Source organism: Macrobrachium rosenbergii, chromosome 2, assembly GCF_040412425.1.
Source record: "Macrobrachium rosenbergii isolate ZJJX-2024 chromosome 2, ASM4041242v1, whole genome shotgun sequence".
In the NCBI taxonomy this organism is placed as follows: Eukaryota; Metazoa; Arthropoda; class Malacostraca; order Decapoda; family Palaemonidae; genus Macrobrachium; species Macrobrachium rosenbergii.
This window is the reverse complement of record NC_089742.1, coordinates 31,239,495-31,255,847: the sequence shown is the minus strand read 5'-3', so window position 1 is coordinate 31,255,847 and position 16,353 is coordinate 31,239,495. Positions and strand designations below refer to the sequence as shown.

The 16,353-nt window shown below is 35.6% G+C and overlaps 1 protein-coding gene across 15 annotated transcripts in view; it reads left to right on the top strand.

Annotated features, from left to right (window-relative positions):
• Positions 1–15,770, top strand: part of LOC136844823 (nephrin-like) — a 532,521-nt gene extending 516,751 nt beyond the window's left edge. For 3 of the 15 annotated variants that reach the window (XM_067114068.1, XM_067114071.1, XM_067114062.1), the window contains exons 10-14: positions 740–899; positions 2,418–3,020; positions 5,796–6,032; positions 8,999–9,102; positions 15,107–15,770. In XM_067114068.1, coding sequence (XP_066970169.1) covers positions 740–899; positions 2,418–3,020; positions 5,796–6,032; positions 8,999–9,102; positions 15,107–15,445 — 1,443 coding nt within the window. In that variant the 3' untranslated portion in view covers positions 15,446–15,770. Of the gene's footprint in view, positions 1–739; positions 900–2,417; positions 3,021–5,795; positions 6,033–7,668; positions 7,722–8,998; positions 9,103–11,581; positions 11,605–12,645; positions 12,737–15,106 lie in introns of those variants that run through there. The other 12 variants (XR_010854991.1, XR_010854989.1, XM_067114080.1 and 9 more) reach the window with 10 other exon arrangements.
• The last annotated feature ends 583 nt before the right edge of the window (positions 15,771–16,353 follow it).

Here is a 16,353-nt window from a genome sequence, read left to right as displayed (position 1 = left end):
TCGGCAGAGGAAATCCATTTGGAAAGAAATTCCCTGATGGTGATATATTGGAAAGCTGTCATCATGCATTGGGACGCTGACTGCTTTCTTTTCAGTGAAGAAGCACGGCCGCGTTCAACTTCTTTTCCTTTTCATCGGAAAACAGTTTGGAGCACGCTTACTTTCGTAGAGAAAGCTTTAGGAGGAAACATCTTGTTTGAGTGAAATTTTCCATTTTTGTCTCTTTAGCTTTATGCATTTATATAATTAAGTGACGATCTTTTTTTTTTATTCGTAGATGTAATAACGTAAGGATTTTAATTAACGTACCACATTCAGAGGCTGTCAGTGGTAAAATGAGCATGAACGTATGATAGAAATATCTATTTTATGCTTAGAAAAGCCCAGTCCCTTCTGGTAATATATCAATATAAAAAGGAGTTTGTTAAATTAAATGATTTTGCACTGTTAACGAATTTTAACCCTATTGTGCATAGATGCCATTGGGCATCATTTTACGGATAGCAGCTTAACTCAGGTAAATACTATTGCACAGAAATTTACTGTTGTTTTTATCACTCGATTACTCATAGTTCACTACCGTTTCCAAGATGGAAATATAGGGAAACAATTTTTAAAATTCAATTTAATTCATATTAGCAAGTAATCCATTTTGGCCATCGACAGCCACGGTAACTGTGACGCCAATTGTAATACCATATCAATCAGCAATCCTCTCATTTTCTGTCTCCCCATACAGGGTACTGCCATTCACCACAACGCGACGGCAGGCGTGAAGATCAGGAACCACAAATTAATCCTGAAAATGGTCGAGAGAGAACAAGCAGGTGTCTACACTTGCGTCGCCAACAACGGAATCGGAGACGGGACGAGTCAGCCAATCTTCCTTAACATAAAATGTAAATTTTATTGATTTTATTCTGTCGTGTTCCAATACTTAACTCACTCACTCAAACCTGTGGCATCGGGTCTCATTGTGACCTCCTGCTGCTCGTAACAGACTCCTTCATGCCAATCTGTTTTGTGAAGTCTCATTTCAGTCACTGTATAATTCTTTAGTACCCAGTTATGTTTACGCTTTAAAGAGGCGTGGATGAGTCTGTTTTGATTTCTGTTGTGCAATTAATTTATTGACGTCTAACATACGTTTTTAATTGTGTGTTACTTTGAAGTTGGAGTTTTTATTTTCCCGTGTGTGTGTTCGTAACGTATTTATCTTGCTACGGAACTGACTAGATGCTTCATATGTGTGCCAGTGTTGCGCTGAGTGTGCGTCGTAGTTCATGTTTTATGACCACGATAACGAACAAGAAGCAGAAGAAGAAAATGGAAAGTATTTTTGCGTCGTGTGGATTCTCTGAATCTGGTGTGCAATATCCTTAGAGTTTTTCATCCGCTTGTTAACTAATTAATACCAAGTACGTTGGCATTACGTGACAAGTTTTTATTTTTTTTAATGAGCTTAGGTATACCATTAAGCTAGCAGATTCTTTTTGGTATCGCGAATTCTCAACGCTATTCCGTTGGCACTCATTGCAGTTTAATATTACCCAGCTGAGTAACATCCGGTAATAAACAATTATTTACTGAAAAGAAATGAAAAACGCAAGCATGATTTGATCGCTGAATTGAGAACCAAGAGAATATGGGTCGAAAAGACATGAATTTGAAATAAAAAGTCGTAATTTTCACAGTTGTTATTTGTGTAATGGATATCAATCGCTATTATATAACCGATCTTATCAGATTTGTGGAAAGTTAGGGATGCGTTTTCCCGTGTAAGTTCCCTTTATCAGTTATAATTTCCCGTATTCATCCGTCAGTTAACTTACAATTATTCTATGTGATTTATTGATTTTTTTTAGTATATGAAGCAAGTCTTTCCTTGATTACAGAGTCGCGAAAAAAGCCATTCGGATAAACGAAAAATCCTATATATTTACCCCTATTTATTAAGACTTCAAATACTTGAAATGGAAATTAACGAAGGCAAAAATATAAAGCTGAAAAACACACGATGACGTATAAGGCCAGAGGCTATATGTATATAATGAAATATCAAGTACGCGAATGTATAAACACGAGGAAGTATCAAGTCTGGGAACGAACGAGTCAGTAAAAAGTATAAACAGTAAAAATTATAAATAAAAAACTGTAAAGTTGATTAGAATATGAAACCAGAGAGAACGAAAGAAAGCAAATAATATGACAAACTTTTTCGCGTCGTTCGGGGAAAATATTCTACCACTACTTTTTTAACGGGAAACATTACAGTAGAGAAAATAAAACAAGTTTGTCGCGTGTTACGTACTCCACTCTGAGCTATTCTTTGAATAAAACCGAAGTAAATACTTCATGATGATTCGTATCAGGAGCATATTTATGAAATATACCGACCATGTGTTTCCTACTTGCAGACGTGCCCGTATGCTCCGACGAGCGAGACGCGGTCGTGGGGGTCGCCAAAGGCACCGATGTCCAGTTGCAATGCATAGTAGACGCCTCTCCGGGGGACGTCTCCTTCAAGTGGTACTTCCGGAGTCCGAAGGAACTCCTGCCGATAGACGAGGAGAAATACACCGTGCAGGACCGCACGTCCAAGCTGACGTACCACGTCCGCACGGAGCACGACTACGGCGAGTTCCTGTGCTACGCCGAGAACGAGCTGGGCGAACAGGCCCTTCCCTGCCAGTTCGATCTCGTGCCCGCCGGGAAACCCGACAGCCTGGAGAACTGCACCGTCACCAATCAGACGTCGGACACGATCTTCATCGCGTGCCTGCCCGGCTTCAACGGCGGGTTGGACCAGCACTTCGTCGTCGTCGTCCAGGCTTACGACGACAAGGTGCGAGGGGAGATCTTGAGGAATGCGACCGAGAAGGCACAGCCCGTTTTCGTCATAGAGGGGCTTCAGCCCGGGGCGTCGTACCTCCTGGCTATATACGCTGAAAATGTCAAAGGGAGAAGCGACGACAGTGTCCTCCACGGGTTCACGTTGCCCCTGGCGCCTGGTGAACGCAGTAAGTGAAATATAGCGATCGTTTACCGTAGGGTTTTTCATGGCGACTTGTCACCGAGTCCCATCTTTTTCATGCTTACATTGCGCATAAATTCACCCTAATCAAATACAAAGTATTTCTCGTTCAACATTAAGAAAAAATATATATAATATTTGTAAATCCATTCCTAAAGCTACATACCTAATTCTAGAACCAAAAGCACCATTCGTCTTTTTTTATTAATAAAAATCGTAACTTCAAAATGGTCACAAAGCTGAAAGAGCGATCCCGTTAGATGTAATTTTCGCAAAATTGATAATTACTGCATGCATCTGATGATTATTTAGCCGTGAAATTAGTCATTTATAATAAACTCCAATATAAGCACATTATGATCTTGCCTAGAGTTAGAACATATGGTTTTCTTTTTTCTTTTTTTTAGCTTGGCTGAGTCTGCATTGAGTCATGGTCATTATTTCTAAACAGATGAATGCGTTAGTGTGGCTTGCCGTCCGTGTTGCTTCTTCTGTAATGTGTTTTTATTTTCTTCAGAGCGTCTAAAAAAAGATAAATCTGCTTGATTGTTCTGTTTTCCTTGTGGCTTTGATGTGCAAAATAGCTCATGAAAGATATATTTGTCTGAATCCTTTGTGCATTAAAATGTCCGAGTCTCTTAGATGAGTTTGCATCCCAGTGAAATTTTTCTAGCGATAAGAAAATTACTAAATCTAATTTCAAGTCCTTGGTAATGATGACATATCTGTTAAACAATTCTTTGCTAATTATATATTCAACAACATCATGACATATATGCTTTTCTTTGAAGCAAAAGATCAAGTTTTAGGATTTTAATTTTGCTTTTAATCTTAAATTTTTATTTTCAATCTGCTTAAATAATGTGGAACTGTAATCTTACTTACTAATAGCTTTTATTTTTACTCATCCTATTTCCAAAGATGTCTGCAGTAGAGCGGTTGCCTTTAAACTCAAGAGAATAATTAATTTTGGTACCTTTTATCCAAATTATTATTAATAATTGTTATAGAATAAATGGTTTTGCAGTGAACGAATAACCCTTACTGAAAATTTCTTATTGAAATCCTGTTGCTAAATGGGGTCTGCTAATGGCCCCTAAAATAAAATAATTTTGCGTAAGGTAACTTTCTCTTTTAACTTTCTCTTTTAACTTTTTCTTTTACAGAACGGGACTTCAATATGAAAACGAACTTTACAGATATAATGTATTTACAGATTTAGACTGAATCATCACCAACGGCTGTAAACTAAACACCAATAATTTTGTTTACAACATTTGTAGCTTTCCAGTAAAATATCAAGAGTTTTACAGTAAATTATCAAAAATTTTACATAAGACCATAAGACCCTTAGCGTGAAACAAAATCAGTTACAGGGCAAAACAACAATGGAACAATGGTGTTGAGGTTATGAACAACTATACTAAAGAAACATCACTGACTCGAAAACAAAACATCAATTCTTTGACACCACATTCCCAATAACTAGAGACCCGAAATATCAGCAGCAATAGACGGACAAATAACCAATAGACGTAAAAACATCAGCCATTCCTAATTAAAAACATCACTCGTTTCCCAGCTATAAAAACACCAGAGGCTTCAATCGCCCTACCTACAACGTCAGTCTCTCTCTCTCTCTCTCTCTCTCTCTCTCTCTCTCTCTCTCTCTCTCTCTCTCTCTCTCTCTCTCTCCGTACTCACAGCGACCCTGCAATTATTTTCAATTATCGGATGCCAATAACATTTAAATAGCTGATCGAGAATCGATGATTAGCCGTTCAGTATGCAAGACCCAATACCAGTGGTAAAAAAATAAAAAAATAAAAAGTAATTACTGCAGTGATCAGGATCTGCGGTAAATTGTTTACCTGCTTTTCCTGTCTGTTACAAAATAACAGCAGAGATTTGCAGCGCTCATTATAACAACTAGTGATGTGTTTTTTTTATCTTATTTCCTTTTTTTTCTTTTGTTCATATTGTCCCTCTGAAGAATTTTTGTTTGCGTTCATTAAATGAATATGTTGTTTCCACATACAACAAGTCATCATTGTTTAGATATCAAAACACATACACATAAATACACACAAACAAACACGCAAGCTCATCAAACAGCTCGGTTGAAAGCACCCACCCCACAATAACATTATATTCATACTCTTAACTTTCGACGATATAAATAAAAACTCATGTTTTCAAAAATGCCATAATTAGCATCATACACCGCTCTTACATATTGATTATTGATGAGGCCTTGGACCCTCTTTGTCAATTGGCATAACTTTTTATTTCCTCTGTTTATTAATCATTTTTCAGGAACTTGTATTCTATTTCATAATGATGAATTGTTAATTTAAATCATTAAATAAACATAAATGTGTAAATGAGACGTGTGTGGTAATGCAAAAAAATGTGTGCACATCATCGTGTGCGCCTGTGTGCGCGCGCATATGTGCGTGCTTGTATAGGTGACTGAACCGAATCAGAAGTAGTTAATTAACGGGCATCTTCCCATAATCATCAGATATGGAAGTACATATAAACTGTATCGTTAAATTAAATTTTCTGGAGACATGTGGTCTTGGTACATAGCTTCAAAAACGTGTGCAATTAAAGGTGGCCAATAATATGCCTTGTCCCTTCAATTTTATTCTAATCCTAAATCGATGTTTTATGGCTTTTTTTCCAAGACTCATTTGCTTTTATATTACCTGTGAGTGAATCCCCAAAATCAAGGCATTCATTCTCCTTCTTTCCACAGCTCTGCCTTCCACCCACATCTTCCCGATCACGCCCATCTTGGGCGTCCTGATCGGCGTGGTGGGCGCGCTGGTCATCGTCGCAGTTGTGGTTGTGGTTGTGATGAAGCTGAGGTCAGACGCCCGCGCCAAGGAGAGCCCCAAAGGGCGCTCGGAGTCCAACCTGAAGGGACCCCACGCCCCTCTGCAGCCGGCCAAGGATGGAGACGACGGCCCCGACGTAATACTATGTAGGACTGGTGAGCATTGTTGGTCAGATTAGGGCGTGGAAGGCACTGTCGTGAAAGTTATCTGCAAGTTAGGGATCTATGATAACAAAGGGTAACAGATTTTCAACCTAGATGCTTTCTTGTTTTATCATTGTCGATTTAGAATCATGAGATACATAACTGTGAATTGTCTGTCGGGTTTGGGATCTATGAACTAACAGCAGATCTACTGTAGAATCACGATTCCTTACTTTTATTTCTTTTTTTTTCTTAGGTATCGTTTTGATGTATTGAAATATAATTTTATTTTACGCCAAGTTATAAGAGTATGTCTGCAGGTGTGTGTGAGAGCAGAATAGGGATCAGTAGTTTAAGGCCTTTGTGCTAATTTCCCAGTTCATTTTCATACCAGAATAACTTTTTCTTTTGTAGGAAATTTATTGAGCCTGTTTTGTTGATAGAAATGTATTAATCTCTACTAATAATTGTTTCTCAAATGGTACAGACGCATACATCCACAAGCACACGTGCTTACCAGGGCATAAACTAAAACTCACGGATATTCTAATTTTTGTTTATATGTTATTACTTATTATTATCATGTTTTCCAGTTATTCTGACCATCATTTCCAAAAATCACAGACCAGAAAACCTTTATTGTTCGTAGGTCGAATTATATTTGTTTCTTGTGAAGAATATGCCATAACAATAGGATCATGTTCTGTGACCACACAGCGGGACAGTCTTATAACTTACGAATTCTCAAGTTCGTGACGGTGTTTACCTGTCTGCAACAAAAAAATCATTCCACAACACCTTTCTCTCTCTCTCTCTCTCTCTCTCTCTCTCTATATATATATATATATATATATATATATATATATATATATATATATATATATATATATATATATATATATATATATATGATTATTATCACATTTGTACGTGATTCATTTATCACACATTACCACTGGTGAAAAATAAGAGACGGGCTGTAGGTCTTGACCGGTTTCGACTTTGTTTCCACTGACGAGGCTTGAAGTAAAGTCGAAACCGGTCAGGCCTACACCCCCGTCTCTTATTTTCACCTGTGGTAATGTATGATAGATAGATATATATATATATATATATATATATATATATATATATATATATATATATATATATATATGTGTGTGTGTGTGTGTGTGTGTGTGTGTGTGTATATATATATATATATATATATATATATATATATATATATATATATATATATATATATATATATATATATATATATGTATATATATATATATATATATATATATATATATATATATATATACATATATATATATATATATATATATATATATATATATATATATATACACACACATATTGTATATACTCGTTAGTGTGTGCACACTCCTTCATTAACAAAAATGCCATCGCAAACACATTGTCTTATATTTTTACTTCATAAGACCCACCAGAAAATCACCACAGACTTGAAAATAAACACCAAAGAGCGAAAATAAATATTAATGAAGGTTACTCCACAGTCATAGACAAACAGGAATACCCCGAGAGACTCGAATATTGTCGTGGTTTCTCTTCATTTCTCGACGAAGTCAATTTTTATGACGATGTTGTAATGGTCACTTTGGGTCCCCCCCTATAGGTGCGTACAACCCCCCAGGGATAGTTAGCAGCCCTCCCGTGGGGCTTGGCATGGTAAGATGGCGTCGTCCTCTGTCAACTCTCTCTCTCTCTCTCTCTCTCTCTCTCTCTCTTTCTTTCTATGTAAACAATGCATGTTTGAGTCGGCATAAGATATCTTGAAGTAAATTTGAATGAGTCGATATCTCAAAGTGATGAAATTTCGATGAAGTGAGAAGAAAGACTCCTTTTAAATTTTATGCTTTGAGTCAAGTCGTTTCAATTTGAATAAAGCGAGATAAAATATTCACTAAACGAGTTTCTTACTTTTTGAATTCCTTTCGTGAATGTTTAAATATGAATGACATGTTGAAATATAAATATAGCCTCGGTTGTAAAGGCGGGACTATAACGCATAAACATTTGTTGCCCCTAATAAAAAAAAAAGTTGTATTTATTATTTTAAGATTTGCTTCTTTAGAACTGGAATGTAGTTGATTATATCTTTTATATGTGAATGGAAGTAGGAACGGCTAAATATCTTAATACTGACAAACGGTTTTAAACAACATCTGAAATTGGAAAATAGGATTGAAATGGTAAACGCTGTATCTTGTAAATGACAGTAAGTACAGGTAAGTAGTATTTCTATTTAATTCAAATCGTTAAGCTTTCCTTCACGTAGGAATTAAAGGGATGAAACTGTTAAATCTTAACAATTTCCACATTCTGTTAAGGCTTCTAATGGGCAGAATTATATCACTTAATGTAAACCTTGTACATCGTAAACTTGTGGTTCAGTTTAAACGCCAATCATGTTCAGCTAGTTTGAAAAAATCTTGTTTTTCATTTTCTTTTTGAATTTCTAAATAATGTAGGTTATGACGCAATATTGCCTTTAAATATTCCTACGATTCATTCATGAAAAGCTATGGCACAGATCATCGATATGGTATAAATTAGGCTCCAGCATTTAACCTGCTATTTGACATGTTGGTAAAATTTATAAACAAAGAATTTAACTAAGTATTTTTTGCCACCTGTTTATAATATTCAGTTCTCTAGCACATCAGAAAATTGACTGTGAATTATTCTCTATATTCTGTTGTATTTATTTTGAATTCATTTTCTATTTTTTTTAGGGAGTTTCCAATGCTTCCAGGAATAAGACCTCACAATTTTATCAAAATAACCATATTTCATCAGACATTTCAACTTCGAAAACCTTTGGGTTTTTTTTTTTTTTTTACTACTTACATTTTGATCAGAATAACAGCATTTCACTGAACATTTTGACTTCCGTAAACGTGTGTTCCTTTTATACTTAAATTCTCTCCCTTTTTCGCCGAAAGACGCGTCATACGAAGAAGTGGATGGTATTCCCTCCAAGTTAAAGCACGCCAATATTTACGAGACCGTCCAGTGTGACAGCAAAGAAAACGGGAAGAATTCCGAGGTAAGAGATCCTTCCCTTGCCCTACGCCATTCTGTAATCCTTGCATTCGTTGACGCTTTTTATCTCTCTTGTTTGTAGATGCGTGTACATTTTGTCCATACGTTTGTATTTTGACTGTATTATTTTGTATTTTGTTCCCTTTGTATTGTCTGTATCCATTTTTCTGTCATTTTTGTTTGTCTCTTTTCAGTTTTCCATAAATGTTTTGTAGTTTCACTCGTAACGTTATTAATGATATGCCTTGATCCTTTGTGTAAAGTGGTTACTTGTAATGTATTTTGTAACTCGATATGTTTTTGCCCTTTTGAAATTAAGTCTTGTTCGCGTACTTGTACTTGTACGTTTCATCTCTGCTCGTGTTTTATTTTACTAGCTTTTTATTTCTTTTGCTACCCATGTTCCCTTATCTATTTAAACTTATTCTGTTATGTTGGATTTCTATTGAATCAGTATTAATTGAAATAGCCTTATATATGTATATATATCTTTTCTTATAATTCCATTAATGCAAGTAGTCATTCACTAATGGTTACAAGTAAAACCTTAGAATTTCAAAGTAGAATTTGAAACTCAAAAACTTTAGAGGATCATCAAACTTCAGACTAGAATGAATTTCACTGTCTTCAAGTAACATAAAGTATCAGAGAATATTGTTCCTGCAGTAGTAGTTACGTTCCTAGCCACTCAATCCCCCAGTAAAATATTCCGTAGCTGTAATTTTAGCCGTAGTTCCTTATCAGCATTGAGAGGATATGCAAATCCAAGCCTTGGGCGGTTGCACCTTAAAAGTGCTTTCTGGTTTCAATGCTAAAATGTGCCATTATCTCCAAGCTCTTTCTCCTTCTCTGGTTTTCCCGAATCTCATTTTATTTGTCACCTCGCTGGATTCTTCTTCTGTCATCCCATTCACCACATTAACCTGCCCCCTCCGAGCGAACGAAGGTTTATCGCAAAGCGAACGATGGAAAGAGGGAAAAGGCGGGGAGAAAAGGATTTCGTTCGGCTGCTCCGAAGATGAACTCTCGCGTTTCAAACTATCAGATATTCGAAGAATGCCGCGAGCGAATTTGAGTCTTCCGGCGGAGTGCCACAAGGCTTCTTTTTGCCCCCCTCCCTGCTTCCCTCCCTCCTCCCCTCCTAAATAATAATTAGTTTCATTAGGTTCAAGTAACTCAGTAGGAGCTTCATTATTATACACGTTCACGGAGGCAAAGATTTTCCCGAAGATTTGAAGGCCCTAAAATAACTGATATAATATTATAGATTTTGTCTTCCGCCCGCCGCCAGACATTTGCATGAGGTCGTATTACCGTTATTTCTCCCCTAATGAATTTGCCTCCGCTATAACGAAGCTCATTTCGAATGATATTCGAGTTTGTACTCTCCCAGGGTTCCGTCTTTGGTTTATTTCTGGTTTTATTTCCTGTTGCTATATACATATATATATTATATATATATATATATATATATATATATATATATATATATATATATATATATATATATATATATATAACATATATATACATATATAGATATATATATATAACATATATATGTACATATCTATATATATATATATATATATATATATATATATATATATATATATATATATATATATATATATATGGTTTTCTCAACGTCATCCCTTCATGAAATGTCAACGATGAGCACCCTTACCATCATCATATGCCGTTAAAGATAAGCTAAGAGGGGGTAAAAAGTAAGACAATTTCGTTGAGCGAAATTAAAATGCAATAAAGTTTACTCTTTTCCTAAATATCACAATATTGATTATCGTTGTTGATATTATCATCATTTTTAGTAACACTTTTCATCAGATCTTCACCAAATTTAGCTAGAGAGCACCCACTGGTCTCCTAATTATTTAACCCAAGTAATAATAACATGGGCCTTTTTTTCAAGGTAATGACGTCATAAAAATTGTAAACATCAGATACGGATATTTCAGTTAATATAATAAATCCAAGTTAACATTTCCAAGCCTTTTAATTCCCGTCAAAATAAGCTAAAACTTTTAATTTCCGGTCAAAATCAACTAAACCTGTCGAGGCATTCAACGACATTCACATCTCTGTGCTGAGCTGAAAACATCAGACACTGATCTGCAACGGTTCTTTTTCAATAAAATTGCGAAATCGTATAAGCAGCATTTAAACTGATATAGTATTTACTTGATCCCTGATATTCCCCGGTTATTTCCTTTCCACAATCTCATCTACAATTTCTCATATCATGGTTTCATGCATTCCCAATAGTTTCATAAATACATATTGCTTTCCAAGGAAACATCAGCATAATTAGCCAAGGGACGTTATTTGTTTCTAATGGGGTATAATTAATACATTTGCAGGAAATCATTTACATTCTAATTTATTCGTATATTTAATTACTGTATTGTGTTCGTTGTTCAACTAATGGATGAATAATAATGGCATTATCTTTCCACTGGCAGCCTCTGCGAATTGATATTTGAAGGTAATAGATTACTGAAGTGTTAAGAGAATATTACATGTGATTTCTGTTGTACTTTCATTTTTTTCTTTTCTTTTGAGATTCTCTTTTTAAAAGTATGATTCGTATTTCTTGTCAAGTTTGTGCTAAAAAAGATTACATTTTTATCTGTAGCTTCGATTTAACCTTTTTTTTCGTTTAAGTCTTCGAGTAGTTGAGATTTTACTTTACAATATTCCTTCGTGAAGAAGCGAAGGGTAACAAGTATGACTGTGTTATAAACCTGATATAGGACTGAACGGTTTAGAATTTTCCGTGTTGTGTAGTGTTACGTCTATGAGTTTATTTACATACTCCCCCCTGCTTCTATGAAATAGACACCTGGATGTTATGTTTCAATATATATCACAAATGCATACACATTAATCCCTTATATGTATATATATACATACATATATATATATATATATATATATATATATATATATATATATATATATATATATATATATATATATATATATATATATATATACATATATATTTATTTATTTATATATATAATCCACAGACATTCTTCCATACATACATTTTATTACGTTTATATTCCTCAGCTATTCCAGTTAATTTCCAATTTTTTACAGAAATTTTATATATGTAACAGTATTTTAAGGTTTAGACCACAGAAATACATTTCAAACGGAACACGAACCAGGATTTTTTAACTCTGATTCCCTTTTTTTATATATATTTTTTTCATATCTGTCTGCCTCGTTCTTCATTTACATTTTGCATATATTTGATGTTTATTATTCATCTTGCTGAAGATATCATCTTTATTGTTTATTCATAACCAATGTTCAGCACACTGTCTAACCTCTCTCTCTCTCTCTCTCTCTCTCTCTCTCTCTCTCTCTCTCTCTCTCCTGCTAATGATTATACTTACTCTTATATTGTCATCCCCATTATATATGCTATCAGTCTTCATTTTCCCAAATTCAAATCTCTCTCTTATCTCTCTCTCCTTATTCACACATCTCGAATTTATCTTCTCTTATCTTACAGTCTTGTTGTATTTTCGCCTGTTAGCTACTGTCTGCCTGAAATATCCCCCTGCCTTCCCAAAAAAACACATGCATTTTATAATCTAATCCACGTAAGTGCATACTGCTGCTGTAATTTATCTTTAGTGGCTAATTATTCTGTGCATGACTCGTTTTACTTAATGAATGCTGTGTCTTTTCTCTTTAGAGGATTGCATTTGACATTCTGACTACAGTTTGCTTGTGTATATTCAGTAGAGGGTTAGATCTTTCTTGGTATTCATAGTTTGATCAGTTTGAAATGTGTCTTGCTCTTGTGCTTGGATGAAATTTGTGCTGTTTTTTTTTTTTTTTTGGTTTTTACAGAGTGACTCATGAGTGTTTTTTAAGTTTGATTTTGAAGAGAATAAAATATTAATTTTCTGTGATGAATTTTTTCGCCTGCAATCTTGGTGCTTTTATACTATACCAATTCAGACTTCAAAATTATCATGAAATATGTTATTGTTCTGAAATAATAATTCCATTACAAAATCGCAAAGTTACATAAAATTTGATTTAAATACAGTGCATTCTTTTGAATATTTTCATGGCTGATTTATTTTCGATAAAGAGATACACCAACCCATGAAAACTGAGCAGCTCTGTGTATACATGTGTGTGTATGCCTCACTTGTTCCTTTTTATATTAAATATTGATGATAAAGAAATCAGCTCATACACATGCAAGGCATTCATATGCACATGAATGTGCGTTGTTTATGATATATATATATATATATATATATATATATATATATATATATATATATATATATATATATATATATATATATATATATATATATATATATATATATATATATATATATGTATGTATATATACAGTATATATATAATACCTACATATATTATATATATATATTTTTTTATTTATGTATATAAAGAAGTAACGTAGACTCGTCATTGATAATTGTTATACAAAAGCATTCAAAAATGGTTTTTGATCACAATTATTATCGTGCAAATATTTCAGTCAGTGGCCACTTAATATTATTAACATCATTATACTGAGTCCCGGAGCTCTTAAATAGAAAGGCTTGTAAACATCTTTCCGATTCCGTCCTGTAATTAAACACTATAACTTTGGGTTTGAAATATATATACATAGCTTTATCTCAATCGCTACGCATAAAATTAACATAAGACGTAAACATGTTTTTTTTTTTGCAACGCCCAGTTTTCATGGGAGAGTGTTGATTGCAAGATGACGTCAACACTGACGAATCATCTATATCTCAGCGTCATCTTTCATATTTTAAGCAAACTCACGATAGCCGATTCTGCTATTGGTCTTTTAGAACTGTGTTTTAGGAGAAATTTTATTTTTTAAGAATTATCAGAGGTCATGAAATTCTAATCTTTTTTCGTTTCATCTTCTCTCTCCCTCTTCACCCTCATGCACCATAATCATCACTATAATCATCACCATCCCCACTATCATCATAATCATCACCATCCCCACTATTTTTATAATCATCATCCCCACTATCATCATAATCATCATCATCCCCACTATTATCATAATAATCATCATCCCCACTATCATCACAATATCATCATCCTCACTATCATTATCAAACTCCACTATCATCTCCGTCATCATGTTCTCGACTATCATTATCATCATCAACCCCACTGTCATCACATTTATAATCACCATTATCATCACCATCATCATCATCATCATCATCCTCCTATCATCACCATCATCATTATCCCCACTATCATAACCACTATCATCATCTCCGCTAACATCACCATCATCATAATCCCTACTATCATCATAATCATCAACCCCAATATCATCACCACCATCATTACCATCATCATAATCCCTGCTATCATCATCATCAACCCCACTGTCATCACCACCATCATCATCCCCACTAACGCCATCATCATCATCACCCCCGTATCATCATCATCCCCCTTATCATTACTTTCCCCACTATCACCACCATCCCCACTCACACCATCATCATCATCAACACCACTGTCATAACCATCATCAACTCCACTATCACCATGATTCCTATTATCATCACCACCATCATCATCATAACCCCACTATCATAACCATCATCCTCACTATCACCATCACCGTCAACCCCACTATAATCACCACTGTCATCATCATCATCATCATCCCAACTATCATCATAATCATCAACCTCGCTATCATCACAAACATTACCACCATCATTATCATCATCCCCACTATCATCACCATCATCTTCATCCCCACTATCATCACCACTATCACCATAATCATCAACCCACTAATATCACAATCACCAACCCACTACCGTCATCTTCACAATAACCATCCCCACCACCCCACCTTCATCCTCAACCCGGCTATCACCACTGTCATAATCATCACCACTGTCACCACCGTCATGTGCCACGGCCGCCGCAAGGCTGACGACGTCGAGTATGCCGAGCTGACCTTCACGAACGGGAAGAATAAGACCAAGAACAAGAAGTCTGGCGTGAACGGCACCATCCGTTCCTCCGAGGAAAACACCATCTACGCCTCCATCGACCACACCCGCACGGCACTGCAGAACACGAAGCAACAACAGCCAAAACAGCAGCAACAGCAGCCAAAACAACAGCCAAAACAGCAGCAACAGCAGCAGGATCACAATCAGCAACCGCTGAAGGGCAAGCAGGCCATCGACCACTTAGACACCGCTGCTCAGGGGGAGAACGAACACATCCCCCTCATGGATACGGCGCTTGAGAGCAGCGTCTGAATGCTTCTTCTTCTCTCTCTCTCTCTCTCTCTCTCCTCTCCTTCCCCCTTGCTACATCTCGAGTGCCTTGTCCAGGAACATCCATCTTTGGTCGCTGCTGTCCTTGCACTCAGTTCCACTCGGACCTCGCCCTTTATTCCAGCTGGGCCTTCCTTCCCTCCTCCTCCCCTCCCTCGAAGGAGCAGCTGTAAAGGGCCAGAGACCGCTGCTGGTGAAAAAGTGGAGGTTCCAAAGTGCTGCTGCTGAGGTTCGAACTGGAAAGAGAACCTGGTGAAATGGACGCAAAAAGTCATCTGAGAATCGAAAGAGAAAGAAAGAAAGAAAATGAGGGAGAGAGAGGAAGACATGTTGATAATAGCCAGAGTTCTAATTGTTTTTCTAATCAAAATTAAAGAGGACAGAAATTGCTTCTGAAGACATTTCTCATATTTCCAGGAGCCTGTGTGTCTGTATGTGTGTGTATATATATACATATATATATATATATATATATATATATATATATATATATATATATATATATACACTCTGTACCAAGAAAATAATGACCCGGTTTTGATAAACTCCAGGAGAGGTTTAAGGTAATCTAGGCTTGAGATAAACCAAAAAAATTGAAAAGTATTGATCAAATTTAACAATGGGAGTTTCACGTCTCCCCAAAGAAACTCTACTTAGGTTCTTAGGAGTAATGAATGAATCTCAATCAAAAGGTTAATGAATAAATATTTACTTTGCAATACTCATGATATTTACGAAGTGAAATGCAGCCGTACCTAGACTCGAGAGGTTTATCAGTTTTTTTTTTTTTTGTCGAATTACTCTGAGTTCTATCATAACGTAACAAGAAATTACTTCTTTCTCACAAGAATTGGATGAAGGAAGCATTACAAATCTGCGTCTCGTGAAGC